This window comes from Pleurodeles waltl, chromosome 1_2 (genome assembly GCF_031143425.1).
Source record: "Pleurodeles waltl isolate 20211129_DDA chromosome 1_2, aPleWal1.hap1.20221129, whole genome shotgun sequence".
Classification (NCBI taxonomy): Eukaryota; Metazoa; Chordata; class Amphibia; order Caudata; family Salamandridae; genus Pleurodeles; species Pleurodeles waltl.
The window spans coordinates 326,537,582-326,562,752 of NC_090437.1; the positions used below are offsets into that span (position 1 = coordinate 326,537,582).

At 41.2% G+C, this 25,171-nt stretch overlaps 1 protein-coding gene across 12 annotated transcripts in view; it reads left to right on the forward strand.

Annotated features, from left to right (window-relative positions):
- The window catches only part of MPDZ (multiple PDZ domain crumbs cell polarity complex component), a 1,044,214-nt gene that overhangs the window by 554,946 nt on the left and 464,097 nt on the right, over positions 1–25,171 (forward strand). For all 12 annotated transcript variants that reach the window (XM_069238948.1, XM_069238974.1, XM_069239000.1 and 9 more), the window contains 2 exons: positions 4,490–4,582; positions 8,371–8,548. In XM_069238948.1, coding sequence (XP_069095049.1) covers positions 4,490–4,582; positions 8,371–8,548 — 271 coding nt within the window. The remainder of the gene's footprint in view (positions 1–4,489; positions 4,583–8,370; positions 8,549–25,171) is intronic.

The following is a 25,171-nucleotide window of genomic DNA, read 5'->3' on the forward strand; positions in this document are numbered from 1 at the left end:
TAGTTTCACATTCATTTTTCCCCTTGAAGGGTCTCTGTACCAATGCAGGAATGTATTCATCCTTGAATGAAATTGAGCTTAACAATGTCAGGTTGTATTAACAAGGCTGCCTCAATGCCTAAGTATATATTATGTTTCTGTGGACCAGTGTTTACATTTAAGTCATGTATGACGTAGCATAATCTTTTATATATTAGAAAGTGAGATATAACATTTTCATACATAGATTCAGAAATAAATCAACCTATTATTTTATGCTTCAGTAATACAAGATATCCTTTTTCCAAACACAAAGCACACAGAATGAAAACATACAAGACAAACATACAAAGATTAAAACAGAAAAGATATTTGTTGGTACAGGACACCAACTGTGAAGGAGTGTTTGTAAAGCAAATTCCATTATGTCTGCATCTCATTAAAATTACATTAAACATGTCTTTATATTCTGGAAAAATTTAGATTTCCAGCTTAGTAGCATTCATCTGAGGATCTTCACATCCTGTTTATAGTTTATTGAATTCTTTATATGCTATACTGTTAGTCCTTGACCGGCTCAACTCTCACCAAGTTATCATGGGAGCGTGACATGGTTAGCTTTTTTGGGAAATTGGTCAAATGGTTTTTCTTCTTATTGACATTCATTTTTTGAATTCTGTTCTTATGCCTCGTTAGTCCATAATTATACATATTCACAAGTCCTTATTAATGAATGAACATCTTAAAAAGGTTGTGATGCTTGTAGGATTTTAAAGTCACACTTATGGCAGGGTGTAGGCATAGAAATATAGACTTTCTGAAAGACTATTAAGCTGTAATTTACAAACCAAAAATGTTGCACCAAGGAGCTTGGTTTTATCAAATACATAGATTTCTAAACCCTGTTGAACTGAATAATACAAGTTAGACACACTGATCTTTTCAACTCCTGGCAGCCTCCGAACACAAGGGAAAAACCCACCTGTCCCCATTTCCTAAAATCCATGTTTGGCTACTTTCATTTTCAATTGGACTGAGACCAAATCAAAGGGGATATTTAGCTTTTTTTTTTTTTTTAAACACATGGTGTTTGCCAGCATTTTCCTTGTACAATTTTCCTTTTTAAAGAAATGATGATCAATGTTAGTTTAAAGTAAGATGTTCTGTTTGTGGCTGGCCATGGCAAGCAAGTTAGCAAACACAGAATGTCCCACTGCTGCGTTCTATTTCCAACACCCAAACTTGTTGAAGTGGGTGATTGTTTTAGTAAAATAAAACAAAGCAGAATGAATCCTAACAAAGCTACTGCTTATCAAGTGTTCTTATACTCCTCATCATTTACATCTGGTGCCCTGGTTTTAACGTATCATTGACTGAGACTGGCACACAACTGTTTTGTTTGAGATTCTGTTCTCAGTTGCCAATTGATGCATGGTTTGTTAATTTCAAGAAACCTTTTAGATTTGCTGCAAATACCTTAAAAATTTGAAACCAAAATAAATATGTTTTGTTTTTGAAACAATTGTTATTCAATGTACAAAGGAGGAGCAGACTATAAAATTGGTGAGGAAAGACAGACAATATAGTGTCCTATGCTCATTCAGTTCTAAATATCCAAATGCTTGAAGCACAAATCCCCATTCACATCCATATTTATACATTCAGTAAACTATGTTGTGATGGACACTTCTAAAAGCTCCTTTAAAATATTCCTCCGGTACCAGACTGTATCCAGAAACTTTTCATAGCAGTGCTACAGTGTAATTCTTGGTGGCACAATGCAACTCTATGTATGCTTCGTTCCACCCCTGTAGTGGCAGAGCAGACCTGTATATAGCGCATTCAAACATGAATCTGGAGATCCCCTCCACTTTCAACTACTTCGAAAACTAAAACCAGTGTGTTAGGAAAACTATATGCTTCAAACCATGCCCTGAGTGCAGAAAACAGATTTCCTTTACAGACCTGCACTAGGTGTGACTTTTTTTGGTTAGGCTCAGGTCACCAAACATCGTGTAGTCATTGCAATCTTATGCATCCAAATGCAATCTAGGGCCCAGAAGCAAAGCTGTGCATCATCAAACACAATACTAAGTCATGGTCCTCGTGTAAGTACTGCTAGGGCACCAGATTGAGGGCCTGGACTCTTTCTGTCCTGAGGCTCCTCCGCAAGGACTTCTTCATAGTCTTCTGCTAAGTCGAAGTCCTAGTGGAGACATAAAAAGGTGAAGTGGAACATAACCCATTCCCACCACCCTCTATCAAATTTTTCGAGGCTGTAATGGTGCTAATCTGTCTTACTCCTGATTTCTGACAGAGGAGCAATTTCTGCAGTTGATCCCGATGTGCCCGAGTTCCCAGTACCATCAGTGATGCTGTAGCAGATCGAGAACTTTAGGGAGGTGAAGCTTTGTATCTTTTGCACTCTTTCAGCTCCTTGTGGTGCACCTTCAGGCCCCAAGGATCTACAGAGGCCCTCACTCGGATTACTGCTGTGGATCCCTCCTCTGTGTCGTCTGAATCCCTTGGCCCTATCAAATGTTCAGTGCAGATTTCCACTCTGGCTCCGAGAGTCATGTCAGTCCCTCCTTTATCGACTCCAGGGCTGATGCCGGAGTAGAATTTGGTACCGTCCCCAATGTCTGACTTAGAGCTGGTGTCATCTCAACCCAGACCCACTTTGCTTTCTAAATCTGCTACAGCACACCCTGTCTCAACACAACCTGAGTCTTATCCTATACTTTCACTGAGGCAGAGGCACCCTCAAAGGCTCCATTGTCTTCTTTGCTCTGATTCTGACCAGAACTTACAACCACAGTTAATGACATTGGTGGGCGTGGTGCAGTTCAGAGCCTTCCCTCCTTTTCAGTGAGTCCAGATCATTTGGGCTATTATCACTGTGTTTTAACCACAGTACTGGACCTCAAACAATTTCATGGCCATTTGGCCTTCTGAATCCTGACTACGCTAATGACATATGCGGTCTCTGCAGTAGAATCCAAATTCCCAGTGGACCAGCAACAAGCAACCTTGCAGATGCCATCAAGGGTTCAGAGTTCACTGCATACGATCTGCACTGGTGGTGAGAAATGCATCGCTGCAAGGTTAGGGAAATCATCTTTGGGAGGTAGAAGTCGGAGGGCTGTTGTATCTGGTGGAAACCTGACTCAATAACAATCTGTTTTGTTGCAAGCCAGTCGCCTAATGCTGAAGGAATTTTCTTTTTCATTCATCAAGGGTCAGGCTGGGACGGATTCTCACGGGCACCACCAACACAATAGAACTGTATCAAGCAGGGTGAAGGTGGGGGGCAGTGCCAAGAGGCTCTGCACCTCTGCAGTTGGCTGGTGCTTCAGGGCATTTCCCTGACTGTGAACCTCCTGATGGGATCCTTGAATGCCAGGATGGACAAGCTCAGCCAGTTGCACCTAACTGATCACGAATGGCATATATCACAAACAACATCTGTCTCCTTATGTAGCATAGGGCATCTTCCAACCATGAGGGAAACCATGGCTAGATGTTTCCCCCATCTTTGACAATGCACAGTGTGAAAACAGTTGTGAGTTTGAGTACCTGTGAAACCTCTCGCTAGGAGGTGCACTCCAGATGCTATGAAACTTTTCCGGATCCAGTATGGCACCTGGGGAAAATTCTAAAGATGAGGAACTTATGTTTAGATAAAGTAGCCACCAGAAAGAGTGTTACCAAAATTAAGTAACCTGTCCATTGAGGCATAAGACCTTTGATAAAATTCAAAACATACAACCATCCGGCTTTTCCCAAACTGAGGCCCTTTGTCCAACCAATAGTAATGTTCTGTTTATGCACAGGTATGGCAAACTGCTGGGAGCAGCCATGCTCATCATATTACACTTTTTCTGCCAGCATACACCAGTCTTTTTTTGTCTGGGCAGTCATCTACACAAGGAACCCACTAAAACAGATGTTGAAAAGGTTTGGTGTCAGTCTTTGACTATTGGGATATTATCTATTTATTAAGAGAGATAAAGAATCCACAAATATGACACCCTCACTGGTCTTCTTTTTTTCTTTTACTCCACATTTACCATAATTACTATTAGTCTTTTTTATGTGTGAAAACAAAAGTGTTATGTAAATTTGTTTTAAAAACATATGTAAAAAAGGAAATTTTTGTCAGTTTGTGTTGCAGATTTATATCCACCAGAACTGTTTACAAATAAGAATTAGCTGCGCTTTGGGGAGTTCCTTGGTATTTTGTCAAAAGTTAAAGGTTTTACGTAATCCACTTAGACATTTTTAAGCCTGTGAATGATTTTCCAGACCAGTGATTTCTTCTTATGAGCGGAGTCGGAGCACCATAAGAGTCAAAGGTGAAAGGTTATTTTTAAAATGTTTTTTCCCTAAAACAGCTGTACTTATTATGGAAGTGCACCACAAGTGTCAGTCTCCTGCAATCATTGATTAGAATTATAATCTCACATGTTTCTAGTAATAATGTTAACTTCCTATGGTTACCTGTTAACAGTGAAATTCCAGAATTGCCTGAACGTGAGGAAGGTGAGGGAGAGGAGAGCGAACTTCAAAGTGCTGGTTTTAGTAACTGGAATCAGCCCAGACGGTAAGCAAATGTGGTTTTTGTAAAAGAAGGTAGATTTTATCTCAAATTCCACCCTTGTTGCAGTAAATTTATTGTACTGTATACTCTACTCATTTCATAGTGTAGTAATGCATTTCTTATCTGAAATGTGCTTTTTAGCTTTGACCTCACTTTTCATTTTATTCTCAGAAAAGACCCTTGCTGTGATTTTCTGAATCACCACACTCAAGCTGCATAGATGTGGCGGAAGGACACATGTTAAGATAACAATACATATGGATCAATTTTTTATGTTTATTTGCAACAATGACAAATCTCCTCACACTTGAATATTGCCAGTATGTATATAATATTATTGATAACTTATACAGATACTTATGAAAAGTCCAAAGGTGCATTCATGGCCCTCCGACACTCTAGTTCTCATTCCTTTGTGGTCCCTAAATTTCTAAACCATATTTCCTACAATAGTCATAATCAAACAAGGACTAGAGTGATATGTAGTAAGTTTAATACAGCACATCCCATTAACATTTCCAGTACGTCCATGTCGTGTTAGCCTGGTTCATTGTAATACAGGCTCCCCAAGAATTATGCCTTCATCTTTTGCCCTAAAACAATTGCGATATTTTTCATCTTGCACATTATGTTTTAAATTGTAGGGTGTTTCCTGAATAACTTGATACAATGTATGAGGTTGCAATTTAGCTAACTCTTTACAATAACTGCATCCGCACAGTGTAAATAGTCTCTCTTGAAAACGAAAGGACCACTGCAAGGATTTAAGACATTTCGCAAGCAGACCAATGTGTAGCCATTCAAATTCAAAATATGAAGGGGAAAGTACTTGATCCACCCATTTTGGAAATTGTATTTGATGCAAAACCTGCAAAAATGAATATTGCAAAGGAGTAAAGGGGACACAAAGGGTGTATTATGCAACCTCAACAACATAAAGAAAGTAACTTTGTTAACACTTTTTTTAAAGTGATCCCCTTAAAACCTCTGAGAAATTACAACAATGATTATTTGAATGCCAAATAATATCTTTGAATGATATATTATATTAAAAGACTATTAATAACGACACTCTTGCCTCCTGAAAGCTTATTCAAGGCTGAGGGTTTCTCCCCAGTCTAGGCCCTCACAGAATAATCTTGCGGAGTCTTACTGTCCCAGTGCTGTGCAATGTTGATACAGTCAGAAAACTGGGGTGACATATTGAGGTCTGTTTTTCACAATTAAGCAGCAGGCCTAGGATCTTAAACGAAATACTCTGGTTAGCAGGTAGTCAGAACAGTTTCAACAATTCATGTGAAATGTGCTCTCATTTCTCCAGGTTAAAAAGGCGCCTTTATAAAAGGAGATGAAAATCACAGGGCAGACAAATTAGGACAGTTCTAGGTGGTTTGTTGTCAGGTGAGATAAATGTTTACAATTATTACCATTGCAACAACAATTGAAATGGGGATAAGTGCATTTCACTCAAGCAGATGTGTCTTACGTTGACAAAAGGAGTGCCTGGCAACCTCTGCTCGCCCACCATTTAGAATAAGATTCTGGTATGGGAACCTGGGAAAGAATAAGTGTAGGCTGGTATATTCACCCTGCGCAAATCAATCTCTTCTGAAGGAGAGCTATCATCTTGTGCAGCAAGCACAAGTAGTCCAAATGGGTCCTACCATTCATGTAGTTTCTATGAACAATGCACATACCTCCATCTGTGTTCGATACTTTATAAAGGCATAGGATCCGAATTGTGATAACTTGAAAAAACTCAATTCCTTACAGTGGTAGGTATGAGAAGGCCTGGGCCAATGCACTTTCTGTTTCCTACCAGCTGCACAATTCATAATATAGCCTGGATTAAGGGGACTGTACAAGCCCTCACTCAAAATTTGGTTACACTTTATCTGTCTTACAATCGTTGAAGGACAGTTCTTATGAAGAACAGTGTTGGAAATAGATGAAGCACCTGCAGTGAACTCACATCATTGGCGAGGACATAGTAAGTAATACACATTGGCTAACCAAAAAATTTCCAAGTAATGCAACAAACATACTTCTCAACATCAACCAAACAAAATTCAAAGCAGAAGAGAAGGGGGTAAATGTGGTGTTAGTTTCAAGACTCGGAATCTGCTTTTCTCAGTTGCCTCAAACAAAGTATATTCTTTTCAGTAAACCACTAAATAACAAACTTTATCACTAATATGTGTAAGAATCCCAGCTGCAGCCACTGTACAACCGCAGCTATGTGCAACCAATAACACACCATGTTAGCCTACTGAAATAAGTTACCCACTTTTTCTAATCAACGTATCTAGGACATTGACTCACCACCTTTCAAACTTGTTACTTGTTTCAGTTTTAACTCCACCTGGAAATATGATAGATGTAGTAATCCTCCTCTACCTGAATTTTCTCATCACCTTTGTATTCAGTGTCTATTGCATGCCACCCTGAAGAAAACTTATGGTAGCTTGCTGCCCACACTTAGTATAAAAAATACATGCATTTATTTTATTATTTTTGCCACTCAAAATGGGGTAGGAGTGGTCTAGTTCATTAGTTAAGTATATTGTCCTTATAACCTTCATGATGCGTTCATTTTTAATTGTCAGAATAAATAGTAATGTAAGGGTTTCACTACTGTTTTTTAAAAATAGGTTTTATTAATACAGCAACAATGTGCAGATTACATTCAGTCACTTTGCATCTTGCCATAGGCAGTGCACTTCTGTCTTTAGCATATGCTGTATCCCTAAGCAAACAGTCAACTCACTATATGCACATTATTAACAAACAATCCGATGTTTCTGCTACAACCACAAGCACCGCTTATATGCCTTGGTCATTCCTTGCACATACAATTTGTGCTAAATACACGTGGGCTGTGCAACATATATTCCCTCTATAGCCCACGTAGGGTTTCACTTTAGTTTATATGTACAGACAGAGATACACTTGGGTCAGCAGTTAAAAGGCCTAGAAATATTATTACTCATCGTAGTACTAATACTTAAAATCCTGAAAACTGTTTTGCTGGACATAAACATGATACTGCTTCTAGTTCTTATGACAGTGGTGCTATCAAGAGTGCTACTAGTGATAACTCTACTAGCTCGGCTTTAACTAATACTAAATATCACAATTAGTGTTATTGTTAGTGTTGTTACTTAAGCTAGTGTTACTGTTAGTTGCGGTAGAAGCAGTTTTAGGATACCTGCTTCTAACAGCACAGACAGTTGTACTAGTATAAGAACTAATGACAATGGAGTTGGTAATGTTGCTAATAATTTATATGGGTCTCTACTACTGCTATAAATAATACTTCTCCTATTAGTAGTAGTGTTACTAGTTCTGCTTTTATTATCAGGCGTACTGAAGGTTTCTTTATTGCAGACGGCAGGGTGGTGTGGCATCTGTGCTGTTAACATGTACGTTGCAAGGCTAGAAATCTGATTAAGGCTACTTTGACAGCACCCAATTTAGAATGACTTGAGTCATACAGCATTTTGTCTCGTTGTAGCAGTGGACAACAGGTATATGTTCCCACTACTGTATTCTGCACTTCAAAAGGAAGCCTGCTCAAATATTGCTTATTTTGCATTACTTCAGTGAATACATTGTGATACTGTGCATTTTTTATGTGTATGTACATGTGGTGGAAAGTGAAGGAAACCGAAATCGCCAAATTATACATGGTAACATTGTTAGAAATTGTCAGTTTTAAAATACATAATTGTTAATACTTGTGACTTTGAAACGTAATGTAATAGTTATTATGTAATATTCTGTTCTTATAGGATTGAGCTTTGGCGAGAACCTGGCAAGTCTCTGGGAATAAGCATAGTTGGGGGCCGAGGAATGGGAAGCCGGTTGAGTAATGGTGAAGTGATGAGAGGAATTTTTATTAAGCATATTCTGGAAGACAGCCCTGCTGGTAAAAACGGGACCTTAAAGACAGGAGATCGGATAGTGGAGGTACGTAAATCTGATATAGGTACTGCATCACACTTTCTTATATTGCAAATACATATGTCTTCATCTCAATTTTAACTGTAAGCCTAATCATTTTAGTGAACTTTGACCATTTACAGTAACATCAAAGCTTCTATCTCATTTACCTCTCTATGATGTGAACAAGGTTATTTAACAAAACTACATGAACTAGCTGCAAGTATGTTTTCTTGTTGCATTGATCAGTTCAAAGAATATAGAAGTTGTACATTCTTACATCCAAAGAAGGTACCTTTTTTTACCTTCAAAGAAAATACCCAACAAATATTGTATGGGACCTACATTACAGTTGATCATCATGCACAAAAAAAGGTAGTATTTCTATCAGAGAAAAATATTCATGAAAAAAACTGTTTTTATCAGTGATAAATGATATTTACTACTGGAATCAAAGTAAACAAAGGGGAGCTAAGAGGTGTGTGTGGGGAGGGTAGAATATAAATAGGCATCTACAAGGTACGTCTTATCCTTGTAAGTTATATTTTAGTTAAAGTTTGCAGGCTGTGGTCTGTTAAGAAGATGGGCTGTTTGCCATCCTCAGAGGCTGTTGTCAAGTCAGTCAGCTGCATGGACCCATTGACGGATGCTTAGTTTATTATCCTGAGAGCCTGGTCATAATACTGTGAGTTTTTTTTTAACATTATATATGCACAAGAACAAAATCAGATAAGAGAAGGGCATTATCCTGGCTGTATTCTTGACTAGTGGAAAACTGCAAATGGCAACTTTATATTAGGTCACATTCATCAGCATTCTTATCTACCACAACATCTTCCAGATGGTGCTGTGACAGATATGTCTGTAACGTTCCCTAAATATGCCCAGGTCAGGATCTAAGTGACTGAAGCATACAAATTTATCAGATATTGTATTGCAGTGTATAAGGCTGCACTCCCAGTAATCAAAATAAGAAAGGGGCCTTCTACCCCATCTCCTTGTGATGCACTTTTTGGACAGCAAAGTGCAATTGCTGTATATTTCCTAACAGATGCGAGAATGTCTTTGAAATGTCCTATCAAAGCTCTATGGTGCAGGTTCTAAAGTGCAATTGCAGTATATTTCCTAATGGATGCGGGAATGTCTTTGAAATATCCTATCAAAGCTGTAAGGGGGCACGTTCTAAATTAATGTCTTTTTTTTTAGTTCAGTGAACACAGTCCACTAAAACACCTGCATATGGGACACTCCCAAGACTTGTGTATAAAGTCAACCCCATCCCCAACCTACCCTCACAATGCATCTATTTCAAATCGACTCTTTTTTTAGGCCATATCGATGAAGCTTAGCAGGTGTATAATAGAACCTCTGGATGAATGTGAATTGTATTACTCTATACTTGCTATTAAGGGAGATATTTGTTGGTGGGCAAGCAGCAGAAAAGCCACTGCTCATGCAAACTGGCCATATAGGTTTGGTGCCACCTCAGCTGGGCCCCTGGCACGCCAGTTGGTCTGCCACACCGAGACAAAGCTTACAATTAGGAAATAATATGCTGAGAGCTGGTGTTTTGTAGTAAGAACATAGTAGTGAAAAGGAGCCATGCTTGGCAATAGAAATACTGGCATCTTCTCGGAAAGCTGTATGTATTAGATAATAAAGAAACACTTCAAGCAGCGAAAGGTTCTGACATTGACCATGGAGTTGCTCTAATGTCTTAAAATGATTTTAGATTAATATATCTCCCATACTTACAATTTGTAGTCTGCTTAACTGTTTGCTCACTTCTCTCTCAAGACATGCCAGAATCAAGGCACACCAACCAGCTCACATGACTGGAACATACAGCAGCACTCCTTGATCTCGCCTTAAAAGCTATTTCTATTTATGCGTAGTAGAGCCTCTGTTGACACTCATCATATCTCTGGGCAGGTGAGCTACAAAGCTTCAAAAGACATTGCTGAAGTAGCGTCTCAAACTAATCACAAGTATAGCAATTAAGTAGGCCTTATATATAATGATATGCGTTTTGTCCCTTAGCAATGTGATAATGCTGCTCAAGGTCTGGAGCAGCAAGATCACCCTGGTGATATGGACGAATCAGTGTTGCCCATTTAATTTGGGGTTGCTTTCTGGCCCATACTAATTTTATCATTAGATTCTGTAAGGTGCAAAGAAAAGAGCTGGTCAAGACAATCAAAATGTTTAAGAACAATTAGAGTATCCTAGGCAGCACTATTATTTTCATGAGATCTGAGAGTTTGTTAACAGCCACAGAGCAGTTATCTATAACATAAATATCAGGATTTCTATGAACCATTATACTCATATGCAAAATGCCCACACTTTGCTTGCAGGTTATCATACCCTCAATCCAAGGGAAATGCCCTATGGATGAACTGGTCAGGGATACTTGCCTATGCTTTTCCACCTCTCCCCTCCCTACTTCCATTTCTAGCTCAGGCTCTGTTAGAGCTATCAGCCGTTCCTCATGAGATGCATCCCCCCAACCCGGACCTTCTTCCTCAGAACCATGGTCAAATCAGGCACCCGGAACTTATATAAATTTTATATCTTCTTCATTTGCAGAAAGGAAGTATAGCAGTCACTTTCATAATGTTACATCTGGGAGCTGTAGCTTCTCCTTCAAAACAGACAGCACTCTTCCCTTTTCAACATCCCAGTTATTAAAGCTTTTATGAAAGGACTTACAAGAGTGATTCTGCCAAGGATACCCCCAGTTCCTTCTTGAACCTTAACATTCTACTCACTAGACTCATGGGCCCACCCTTTGAACCTCTACAATCTTTTCCTTTACAATTTCTGTATTGGAAAGTAGCATTCTTAGTTGCAGTTGCTTTCCTTAGATTTGTAAGGGAGCTCCAGGCCTTAACCTTGCAAGAACCTTTTGTCCCAAATACACAAGGATACAGTAGTTCTTCGCACCAGTCCACATTTTTTTTTTAAACCAAAAGTGGTTTCTCAATTCCTTCTCACTCAAACTATTGAATTTCCGGTCTTTTTTCCGCATCCTGATTCTATTGATGAAAGAGCCCTTTACACTTTAGATATAAAGAAAGCGCTTATGTTCTGCACTGATAAAACTAAAACATTTAAGATTACTAAGCAACTTTTTGTTGCTTTTTCTCTTCCACACAAAGGCAATCCTATTACTAAATCCAGTATTGCAATATGGATTGTTAAATGTATCCAAACTTGTTATGCTAAATCCAAAAATCCACTACCTATTACTCCTAGAGCACACTCCACTTGTAGAAAAGGAGCCGCTATGGTATTTTTAGATGATATTCCCATATCTGTCATATGTCAGGCAACTATATGGTCTACTTTGTTTGTTGTTAAGTACTTTAGGTAAAGAAGGACAAAATATTTTTAAGTACCAGTATCTGAAGGGAATGATGGGCAACCAATTAGTAATGTATATTTGGAAGCCAAAATGACTAGAGAAGAGATTTGCTAAAAAAAAAAAAAATAAGAAACCCACATGGTTATGTGCAGATATAAGTTTTATACTCAACCATAGAAGAGTTAGGACACAGTAGATCAATTTGTAGCACGATTACGAGAATTGTCAGTTTGGAGTTATGAAGGATGAAATAATAAGAGATCAATTGATAGTACAGTGCAAAAATAAAAACAAATGCAAGAGAGATTGTGAGCAGCGAAAAATCTGTTGTTACAAGATGCCATTGAGATAGCAAAAGTTGTTGAACAGTCAGATCAATGTATGAAAACAATGGAAAAAAACGATATAGGCGTATCATATGTTGAACAGGAAGACATAGCAGTACTTGGTGCAGATAAACGGTACTCCAAGCAGACTAAGAAAGTAGGATTTGAAAGAAAAAACATTAATAACAATATAAGTACCTCTAAGCAAGGTGAGACTTGGAAGCAATTTAGAAGATTGTGCAATAGATGTGGAAGCAACTTACATGATGTTGATTTCAAAAACAGTTTTTCTATTGAGAATGAATATAGACAGTGTGGTAAAAAGGGACCGTATGTGTAAAATGAACAGTAGGTATAAGATTGCGGCAGTGCAAGAGGATAAGAAAGATAGTGATGTGGAAGAGAATAGGATTCTATGTATATCTGAAGATTGGGTAGACAATGGAAGACCGAAAGCTACATTTACTACTAAGGGGAAGGAGGTTCAGTTGACGGTAGATTCAGGAACTCTATACACAATAATTCCTAAGACCAAGTTTGCACAACACTGGCCAGAAGTATGTCTATTATCCACCGTTATCATTCCTGGAGAATACCAGGGAGAAAAAATAGATATTAAAGGGTATATGATAACTAACATTTAATTTTTTGATAGATGTATTAAGGGAAAAGTTTGAGGCAGAGAGTGGACCGTCAATATTAGGATGGGAATATCAATGTGATCTCCATTTGATCATCAATCCGAGAGCACCAAATAAAAATTTGGTGGTCAATGAGGTGACTGCGAAGGAGACTGTGGATGATGCAAACAAAGTATTTTCCAATGAAATTGAAGAACTCAAAAACTATGTGCATAAGATTATTGTCAAACCAAATGCTATGCCAGTTCGTATCCATTATCGCAAGACAGGAAGATAAACGTATGCTGGAGGATATGGTTAAACAAGGGATTATTGAGCCAATGGATACATCAAGTTGGATATCACCAGTTGTGATTACAAGCAAATCTGATGGTAGTTTTTGATTTACAGAAGACTTGCGTACTGTAAATCAAAACATTGTAATGGATAACTATCCCCATCCTGACATTAATGAACTAATACTATTATTGAAAGGGAGTACGTTTGTTTCCAAATTGGATCTAAGAAATGCAAGGCATCAGATTAAGCTCCATCGAGATTCAAAACACCTCACTGCATTCTTTACAATGGAAGGTGTATTCCAATTTAGTAGGATGCCATTTGGTCTGTCATGGGCAGCCAGCGTTTTTCAAAGGATGATGAGTCAAGTATTAAAGGGAATTGAGGGTGTGGTTTATTATCAGGACTACATATTAATTTTCGAAAAACCATTGAGAGCCATAATATGGTACTTAAATGAGTTTTGTATAGAATTACTGAAGCTGGTCTAACACTTAAGAAAGAGAAGTGTACATTTTGTGTGAAGAAGTTTGAATACTTGGGTTATACATTGTCAGCCTCAGGAGTGAAAGCCTTAAGGAAGGCGCCTGTCCAAACTGACAAAGACCAGTTGAGGTCCTTTCTTGGGCTCATTGAATATTATGCAAAATTTGTAAAGAATTATTCAGAAAAAAATGTGCATATTAAAAATTGTTGAGAAAGGGATGTGTATTCAAATAGACCAAAGACCAACAAAGATCTTTTGACAACATATATAATGACATATTAGCGTTTTAACACCATTTGATACGAAGCTGATGTCAATATTGACTGTTGATGCAAGCACTGTGGGTTTAGGTGCCGTATTATCCTAGTTGCATAAAGATGGAGAGAATACAGTAGCTTTTGCATCCCTCTCCTTAACTGATACTGAGAGGAATTACTCAGTCATAGAGAGGGAAGCATTAGCTGCTGCGTGGGCGGCTGAATATTTCAGAATGTATTTGTAGGGGGTTTCTGTGATTCTACATACCATTAATAGATATTTTGTCACCTTGAGCTGGTAAAGGGTCAGCGAGATTAGTTGATTAGCAGCCTGTTTACAAGATTTTCAATACGGGATAGAATACATACCGGTCTGGAGAAATGCCCCAGTCCAGATTGCCTTTGCCTTGGCAAGAGGTAGACAAAATAAAAGTTGAAACTTTAGACAAGGAAGGAGCTGTAGACACCGTATATGATGCTGCACAGGGAAACCAAGGAGCAATAAGTAAAGAAAAATGGTTTGAAATCATGGATAGAGATAAAGTGTTACGTCAGGTAATAAATATGATTGCGAAGGGCAGTAAACCTGAAAGTGCATTGTCTCCAGCTTTAAGACCATACGTTTTAAACGTTTTGAAATGGCGCATGAGAGCCAGTTGGGGCAGACTTTAACAAAGAAATCTTTTGGTGGTCGGGCATGGAACAAAATGTAACTGAGTGAGTAGAACAATGTGTACATTGTAAAGATGGGGAGAAAAGGTTGAAAATGGGCTCAGAGTCTGTCATAGGTGAGATAAAAGATCCAGAATTACCATAGCATACCGTATGTTTGGATTTTAGAGAGTATGAATAGAATCAAGATTTGCATTGGTCATGGTGGATGTGTTTTCTAAATGTCTAGTAGCAAAATTTAGGCAAGACATCACAACAAAAAATACCATTAAAGTGTTAGAAGAAATATTTAGGGATGAAGGTTACCTGGTGAAACTAATCATGGATAATGACACTCAAATAACATCAGAAGAGATGACAAAGTATTAGAATTTTTGTGGTATCACACATGCTAGAACAGCACTCTATAATCCCCAGACCAGTGGAATAGTAGAGAGAGCAACCCACATGGTAAAAGAAGTGATACAAATGGCAGTAGAAAAGAGAAGTGATGTAACAAAAAAAAGTAGTGTGTGACTTTGGGCGTATCGTGCCACAGAGAATGGTGTTATAAATTAAATTCCATTTAATCTGATGAGTGGACGCAAAGTGAATACCAAAATGTCACCAGCCTGGATAAGAATGTTGTTAAACCAAAACCAAAGAGAGGATGATTGTGAGAATAGGTCTGGAAGGGAAAGTGGTGTGAAGATTGAAATGGGAGACTTAGTGCAAGTAAAACCTGGATGTGTTGAGGGTGGCTTGACCACATTTCGAGGTCCATATAGGGTAAAAGAAGTACATGTTGGGTTTGTGGTTTTGGAAAATGTAGAGCAATGGAATCTAAGGAGAGTGGTCTTATATGTGAAAGTGAATGATGGTAAAATGAACGATGAGGAAGGTTGCAGTGGTTTCATGATGATCGAAGATGGTGATGATGTGGGAATAAGAGCCTATAATGCTGGAGACAACTAATGAACAGAAAGTTAGATAATATAGGTTGCCGAGGAATAGAGTACCACCTAAGTACTTAAGTGATTATATTTGTGGATCATGAATACAGTATATAGGTGTTTCAAGCAAATCAAATTATTCTGTTAAAGGGAAGGAGATGTGTTGTATTTGGATTTTACCTTTTGAACAATAGATAGATATGTATCTTTAAAGTTTAGAAACTATAAAAGCACGCTTTACTGGAGTCCCAGTAGCCACTGGATAGCTGTAGGAGGGTATTAGCTATCCAGAGTGCCAGTACACCCTGGCACCCCCATATATCACAATGAGAAATTTAGGGGGCCTGTACCACAGAACACTCTTTCCCCAGATACAGATTGTAACTGTAAGTATCACAGGCTCCAACAGCACAGGGAAGAGGTCTGAGCAGAAGTAACCTTACCTTCAAAGGCTTGGTGGAATCAAGCTTCCCTGTCTGCCTCTGTTAATGTGCTGCAAAATTCCTTATCTTGAGCAGCTGTTTGCAATTTCCTTGCCTTCCAAACTCAGGCGACAAGCCCGACAAACAGCTAGTCCTCCGTATCTGTATTCAGGTGGCTGATTGATGATCCTTTTACTCTTTCGCGGCTGGCAAATCTCTTCACAGCAGAATCCATCCATCACAGAGAAAACTCCCAAGTTCATACCCATTGAGCAAGCTTTGTTGCCTTTACACCACAGGTTCACAGCTGGCTTCTGTAGATGCTTGTTAGAACTGAAGATTAGTCTTGAAAAACCACTGACAACTCAGGCCAGACTTTTTATCACCTTTCATTAAAGACTGATCCAATCAGAGGGTCTGCTACTTTTGAATCCTGGGCGCCCCTCCAATCATGAGCCTATCTATGTCTCATGCTCACTGCTTGTATAAGACATGTATAGGATGAGTTACTGGGCAGCAGGACAGGCTCTTGTTATCAGCCCGGCCTACTCTCCAGAGAGGAATTTTAATTCATTCCAGACCAGGAGGTGCTGACCATCATCCCTCCTAGCAGAGTTAGGGCAGCAAAACACAGATAAGAGCAAGTGTCTACCCCAGCCCATCAAGCTTCTCCATGGAATAGGGAGGGGCACAGGGAGTATCAAGCAGAACAGCTCAGCTCACATTAAACACAATGGCTCACCTCACCATCCTCCCCCAAGGAACCTACTGGCTCTCAAACACACACATCCTAGGTAGACAAAGGCAACAGGACAACAGGCAAAGAAGGCTGCACAGACTTGATCAGGAGGGTGGCTTCTAGCCCCTCCATCCAAGGATACAGGTATCCCTGACTACAGATTTATTGCTGCCATCACTCTCAGTCTACCACCGCCTTACCGTCCCATCATATACCCCTCCGTCCCCCTCGATCAGAATGGCTGGTGCTTACTCCCCAGTGGGAGAAGCCCAGTCATCTAATTGGGTAAACCAGAGGGAAAGACCATCTGCATTTCCGTGCTGTAAGCCTGCCTTATGTTCCACTGTAAAATCCAGTCCCTGCAGAGATATTGACCACCTGAGCAACTTTGGGTTCTCCCCCTTCATTGCCATTAGCCACTTGAGGGGTTTATGATCCGTCTGTTCCAAAAACCTTCACACTGAACAAGTAAGGTCTGAATCTTGGAAGGGCCCACACTATGGCAAAGCATTCTTTTTCAACAGCAGACCAGTTCTGCTTCCTTGGAAATAGTCGGCAGCTGATAAAAGCCTCTGGGTGCTTCTTTCCCTTCTTATTCAGCTGAGCAAGAACTGCTCAAACTCCCTTGTCTGAAGCGCCCGTCTGAACAATGAAGGTCTGACTGTAATCAGTGGCATTCAACACAGGTGCATTGCATAGTGCTATCTTCACTTGATCAAATGCCTTCTGAAACTCTTCGGTCCAGATCTCCTTCCTGGGCTGCTTCTTAGAGGTCAGGGCTGTTAAAGAAGCAACTATAGTCCCATAGTTTGTTACAAAGTTCTTGTAGTTACCAGTAAGACCCAAAAAGGGCCTTACCTGGGTCTGGGTAGTGGGAACCTCCCAGTCCAGCACCGCCTGGACTTTAGCCTCCAGGGGGCTAATCTTCCCATTATCCACCTGATACCCAAGATAAACAACACAGGGCTGCCCAACTTGACACTTGGTTACCTTGATGGTCAGCTTGACCCCCTACATCCTCACCAACACTTGCTCCAGCCTTTTCATGTGGTCCTCCCATTGGTTGCTGAACACAGCAATGTCATCCAGGTACGCCACACAGAACGCTTTCAGGCCTGACAACACATGGTTAACTTGGCACTGGAAAGTGGCGGGAGCATTTGTTAATCCAAAAGGCATACCTTAAAATTGGTGGAGGCCCTATGGGGTTGAAAATGCTCTTTCCTCCTTGGCACAAGGGGTTAGGGCAATCTGCCAGTAACCACTGGTTAGATCAAAGTACTAAGGTACTTTGCAGCACCCATCCTATTCACCAGTTCATCAACTCTGGGAATAGGATGGGCATCCATTTTTGTCACAGTATTTAGACCGTGATAGTCCACACAGAAGCGCTGGTCAGCTGATCCTTGCTTAGGCACTAACACCATTGGGCTAGCCCAGGGACTAAAGAGGTTTCAACAACACCCAGATCCAGCATCTTGGCCTCTTCAGTCTTGATACACTCATGGACCCAGTCTGACATCCTGTATGTTTTGCTCTTAAAACGCAGGTTGTCCCCTGTGTCTGTGTCATGGACACAGACAGCTTAACTCCCTCAACTGAACCATCCTTCTCATCACCTTGCAATAAGTCACGGAGCGGCTCACTCTCCTCTTCCACCTCCTTAGCCATTGCAAATAAAGAAACCGTGTAATCCCTGCGATGACAGGGCTTCAGCCGATTAACATGGAACTCCCTGTGGGGCTTCAGTGAGGCACCTGTGTCAACTGAATAGTTGACATCAGAAATCTTCCTAACAACCTTGTAGGGCCACACCATTTGTCCAACAGTTGGTCTTTCATGAGTGCCTGTGTCCATTCAAGGCTAGTGACCTCATGTTCAAGCTGTGACAGGCTAATTCGTACCCTATGTATAGCTGTACCTATTCCATTGATATACACCTTGAAGGCCTCCCACACCATCTCAAACCATTCAACAGATTCAATAATATGCTTAAAATATTTCCTTATAGCAGAGTCCAACTGAGCCTTGAATGCAGTTTTGAAATAGGGTCTCAAAAGGGAAACCCCAGGAGAAGCAAGGGGAAGTGTACCCATCTGCAGTAGTTAGGTCAGCAACCAGAGGAGAGTGGTTACATTACGTACATTCCAGATGTGAACAATATGGAATCCAGGCTGTGACAGGAAATAGTCAATATGAGAGTGCATATTGTGCACAGCACACTGTATGTGAATTTGACACTGTCATTGTTCCTATATATTCATGTGCCTAGGGGTAGCTATTGTTCCATTATGCGATATATTTTGCATTCTGCAGCAAACTACCTTCTGGGAGGGTGGGGGAGGGGCTAGTGATCTACTGAGATCAGGGTTCCAAAGAAAGTTAGTTTATCCTCACCATATTAATGAACAGTATTAAAGTCTAGCAGTGATCTGCTGTATATTACTATAACTTTGTAGATTGTCATAACAGGGCCCTTAAATGCAAGCAAAAACAAAAAAATTCTCTCCAAGTGAGCACAGAGCAATCACATATCTGCCATAAGGGTCCAGAGCTGTGGAAAATACCTGTGCCCATATCTCTTTCTAACTCCAAGCATTGCACCTCTGAAATGAGACCTGAAGGATGATATATAGTATTCCCTTCTCAAACTGACTGAAACCAGTGGCAGTGCGAAGGGAAAGGTTACAATGGGTCTCTTGGATAAACACCACGTTCACAGATTGCCACTTCAATAAGCTGTTATTTTGCACACCTTCCTGTGGTCATTTAAGCCTCTAACATTCCATGTAATTAACTTTAGTATGGGTATATTAGCATGCACTTCTATATCTGCAAAGTGATAGTCCAGTCATAAAAGTTTGCAGCAAGAGCGGACTGCCTTTCTCCATCAGTAAACAAAATCACCCACTAGCATTGAACAATACCCTACCCCCACGTCTCCCACTGCAACCTCAGTAGAAGCAAAGGGAAAATAGAATAATGCACTTTCAGGGCAGAGCATGTCAAGTCTAGATCCCACTGCTGCAGCAGTAGACCATGCTTTGGCCCAGGTAACTGAACAGCCAGTTCAGAAGTTTGACAAAATGTAAAGAACTAAGGGCAGTATATGTTTTCCTGAAATGATAACACAACATTACGTGCTACAATACCTGGGGCATCTTCCACAGTGAGGGACCAAGAGTGTGCACCCACAACAGTCAACTTGAACAATCAAATACCATATCATATACCACAATACTAAATGCAAGGAAAACAGATCCAGAAAAAAGTTAGTAATTTTAATCTATCACAGAGGGGTCTGCCTTAGCCCTCTCGTCACCCTCTGAGTCCTAACTAGCAGAATAGGCTTGTACAACTCCGAATACCTGCAGTGGGTTGATGAATATATGATTCTTGTCTCCTAAAGCCAGCCCTACGTTGAGCTAGGTATAAATACTGTGATTTCTATGTTCACTGACTGAAGTTTCTTTTTGACAGGCAGAAACAGTCTCCTAGCTTCTTAGACCTGTAGAGTAAAAACAGGGAATAAAGAAACATTCCGCACCAGAGTACCTCAAAACTGGAGTCCCTGTGCTTTGTTTAGAGTTGCATCCCTTTCCCAGTGATTAAGAAGTAGAGCATTCATGGACTGTGAGGAGACCCTGTAATTGACCGAGTGGCTAAAGAGTGATTAATCCTCTCCACTACAAATAGCTTGGAAAAAATATCTGGGCCCAACAGGTCAGTTTGCAACGTCCCCCACAAAAATCAACATGTTTCTAGAGCAAGTGTTTTCAGGCACCCCCACTGATTGGGCAGTTTTCCTACTCAGTCTTAGCTCAAGGTCTTCATTTTTGCAAGGACCTTTTCCATTGTGGTCTAAATGTCGCTGCCTTACACAGCATCATTCTCGACCACTGAAATGTGTTGCTCCACCATGTACCCAACCACTCTCTCATATGGTCCAAACGCTGGGAGGCCTCCGGGTAGCCATGCACTTTACAAACTCCTAAACCAATAGTCTGGCAGCGGCATTTTCGGTCTTGCGAAATGGCGTGAATATCATCCTCACAGTGTCATGCTCCATGAGACTCATCCTCTGCTTCATGAATCTGTCTCCATCTTGGCCCCTCTCAGATTGCTAGGGTCAAAAGTGAGTGCTTAGAGTGCGATTTGTCTGTCTTGCCTTTACGGACAGGCCACTGGGCTCTCCCAGGTCAGTTTAATAATAGTGAGCTGATAGTGAGTTGTCAGCATCATCGCATTTGCCTGATGCATGCCACCCACAGTGTCAATAGAGTATCATACTCGTTTGTGTAACACAGCAAATATTTAGATCAAGGGCGCCCAGCAGCAACAATCCTCAGTCCGACACAAGCGAGCATACAAAAGAGCAGTCATGTAATGGTGTATCAGAGGGAGAGATTTATTACTGTGATGGACAGAGGTCCATAAACGTGAGCCAGAGATACTGTAGTGTGGTGGTTAGTTTTACGTATCCTTTGCGCATTAGCTTCAGGCTTTAGGCCTTTGTGCACTTTGCCCTGGATGTATTTTATTCATTTGCTTGCAGCTTAGAGCCTCTGTGCACTTTGCTCTAAATGCTTTTTATTAGGCTTCGTACTGTTATTTTTCAAATAGCCAGTTCTACGGTCTTGTTTTTTATTCATATCACACTGTTTGGCCTACTTCAGCACTGGTGTTCTTCATAACACATTCCTGTTCCTTCTGTGCTTCAGTCAAGGATACAGTCTGGTACATTGCCGATAGACGTGGTAGGAGTTTAGTCTTTGGCATTTCTGCATAGGGACATTTTGTGATCACGCTGACATGTTAGTTATAAAAACACTTCCTTGTCCCAATACACGCAAGAGGGAGATTCCGACCTGGGAACCACAACTAGACGCTGACTGCCTCGTTGCAGATGCTGAACCAAGATCTCCGGCCTTTGCTCAGGTATGAGGGCTGATGCCTCCCCAGGGATTCAGAAAGGCAAGTTAGAAGCTTAACATGCTGTGATCGAAATAGACCAAGCAGAGGGAGAGTAGAAACTATTAGACACCATGATAGCTTTGTTCTTATGTTTTACTCTCCTGGTGACTATTTCAATCCTACTGTGTTGTATGGTTCTGGTTATTGCGGCTCACGCCTTATTATCTAAAATGCAGTCGTTTTATTAAAACATTATATAAAACTTATACTGCCTTTGTCATTTGTATATGAGATCATACTGTAAATGAGAGAGTTGGTTTGGATCTGAGTGACCACGACTTCCCTGAGAAGTTCCAAAGATGTCATGCGCTTGGCTGCCCAATCATCTATTCCCCTTGGGAGAAATGAGGCACTGCTAGTTAGCCGGAGCAAAAAACGGATTTAGGGTGACAGAGTTCCTTACACGTGGGTCCGACTCAGTCCCCCACACCGTGATCGATCCTGCTGCCTAGAAATCCAGTAGTCTCATTTAGGATAATGAGAGCCCACGCGACAATACCAACTGATGGCAAGAATGGCAAAGTGCAGTATGAAGAGCATCCCACTCACTTCATTATTCCAAAAAAGACTACTATCACAGCATCATACCTTCTTCGTGGACACCCATGTCTTAAATGGTAATAATACAAGCATGCTACACAGCCCTCTTTTTCTTTTTTTGTTCAGGCAAGCAGTGAGTTCCAAAGGTCGTTCTTAGGGCCAGGTAATTAGGCCTGCAGATCAGGTGTAGGAGGAGAACACACAGTAAGGCACAAAACTCCAGCAAGACATCCAAGGATCAAAGCAGAGTACCAGCACATGAGGGGTATAACTGTCATAGCCAAAAATGTAACTGCTTACATTGAAGGTGCAGCAGATCATTGATCAAGATTTATGTTCAGCACTCCAAGTGCAGCACTGAGGAGTAGGCTACTCTCGGGCAGCACATGCCACCAGGCTTTGCAAAAGCTCACAGGCTACTGAGAGTCTGTTGAGTCTGCTGATTTGGGGGTTGGAGGAAGGGCAGATTTACCACACTGGATTTAGGGCACAGGCTGCACCAATAGATAATGGTAGTTGAGTCACGGGTCTTCCAGCGACAGCCTGCAGCTGCAGGAAGGCCTACTGGCATCAAGTCACCCGGTCACGGCATCAGCAGTAGCCACTTGTTAGCACTACATCAATCTTTTCAGCAGGTAGCAGCAGACTCCTGCAGTCATAGAGCACCTCAGGCAACCAGTGACCAGTGGATTTTGAGCCGCTGAGCAAGCAGCCATCTTTAAGCCAGACAAGCTCTGTCCCTTCACTCCCTTACTGTGAAGGTTTGGAGAAAGAGCACAGTATTCCATTCTCTAATGAATCTGTAGTGATCTTGTTTTAGACACAATATGAAGTTTCAATGTTCTAAGTCTGTGGTCGTTTTACGAATAAGGATTTGTTTTAAAAACCTGTTTTGTTAAATGTTGATGCCCTGATTTTCCATCATCATTCTCAAAACGCAAGTTGGTCTGCCAAAATGAATCAACATTCTCAGATATCTTGAGGCTTGAAATCTAACACGCTTTGTGAATCTTACCCCTTATCTTGAACATGACTTTGTCCAGTGTGTAGTTCCCTAAACTGTTCGCGCCAAGCACAAGTCTGGCTTGTATGTTTTAGCATAATTGTAAGTTGTATTATGGATTTCTTTGGGAGCCAGTGTTCATACCATTGAAGTAATTTAGGTTTAATACCACCAGAAAGTGTACCAGGTCTACCATGTAGTGAAATAAAAGTACTGGTGTAACTGTTGAGTATATTATTGAAAGCTATTAGTGCTGTTCATGGGGCATCAATGGCTCACCTTTGGAATGTAGGCCAAAGCTGCATACTTTCCCTAGAGAAAATGTGTGAAGTGTAACAGGCCATCTGAAATGGTTAGCCCCCACTTTATGCCTGATTGATGTAGTCTAGGAGTTGTAGTGCACAGGGCCCCTGCTAACCAGGTTTCATGGGCCAGAGCTCTTTCCCTAAAACTGTTGTGATGAATTGGCACAATTGGATACACCCTTAACTACCACTATAAGTCCCTAGTAAATGGGTACTTAGGTAACCAGGGCATGGGGTACTATGGGTAGGCCCCAGGGGGCAGCAGCACTGATTGTGCCACCCTCTAGAGCCATGCATCCAGATTCACCCAACACTGCCATTGCAGCCTGAGTGTCCTGATGCAAACTTAAAACACAAACTCGACATGGCACACTGCCTGTGTGCCCTGTCCACCATACACTGCATTTACTATGGGTAAGACACCCCTCTGGCAGGCCTTACAGCCCTAAGGCAGGGTGCACCATATTATATGTGAGGGCATAGCTGCATGAGCAATATTAGGCCACTGTGTCCTTGCCAAACCTAGGACATAGTGAGTGAACGGAGCAGCCATTTTAATACATCTGCTGGACACTGGTCAACACGAGATTCCCACCTACATGATGGTCACTCTGAACCCTGGGTTGTTTGGTATCAAACAACTCAGAATGATAAATCCAAACTGGTGCCAGTATTGGATTTATCCTTAAACGTACCATGGGGTCACCTTAGAGGTGCCCCCTGCAAAAGCTAACTACCCTTGCATGGTTGCTGACTGGGTGTCTGGCAGTGGCAGGCTGGACAGAACCAATCTACAAACGTTGGGGGAGAACACTGTCTCTCTGGTTTGTAAAATAAAGCCCTCCCTCAGGATGTGCACTGCCCTGGCAGAGAGCTTCAAAGAGCTTACAGCCTTTGAAACTCAACCCCCAGGCCTGCTGCTAGCAGCAGATGGTCAGCCCTGTTGCAAACCCCCACTTTTTGGTCGGAACAAAGGCAGGGAACCACAGAAAGGGGAGGAGGAGTGGCCCCACCTGCATGCACCACCCCTAAGGTGTTTCCTGCGAGGTGGACACTCCATTTTCCTTCATCTTAGATGGAAGTAAAATAGCCAAACAGGGTTAGGAAAGTGACCCTTCCCACAGGAAGTGGTCACTATAGTGGGTGTAACCACCCAAAGGTAAGTGTCCCGTTGAACACTACCAGGTACTCCCTAAATCGCCCACTAAATTCAGTATTTGGTGGGCATCCCTAGACTAAGAAATCGGATTCAAAGGACACAAAGAAGACCAGCACAAAGAAGATCCAAGGCACGAGAACTGTGGACCTGCTACACAAAGAAAAGGCACCAAACCCTGCCTGCTGCACCCAGGACCCAATATTCGCTGCTGAGGAGCTACTGGACAACTGGAGTGACCTCAAGAAACCCAGAGGACCTCCAGGCTTCATCAGTCGCCCAAGAACTCCCTCCAGAGGTACCACTCTACAACCAAGAAGGAACCAGCAACCCAGTAAAGGTCACTTCACTGACCGGCCGCTAACTCATGAACCAGAAGTTGCAGTGAGACCTGATGACCACAAGGACAAACCCTGAAGTGTGCCAGGTTTAGTGGCACTGCGCCCTCCAGTGGCCGAACCGTACCAGTGCCCTGGGTACTGGTCAGCTGACGTCACACACAAAGAAAACCGGTGAACCCGGGCCTAAAAAAGGACCAGAAGGAGGCTCC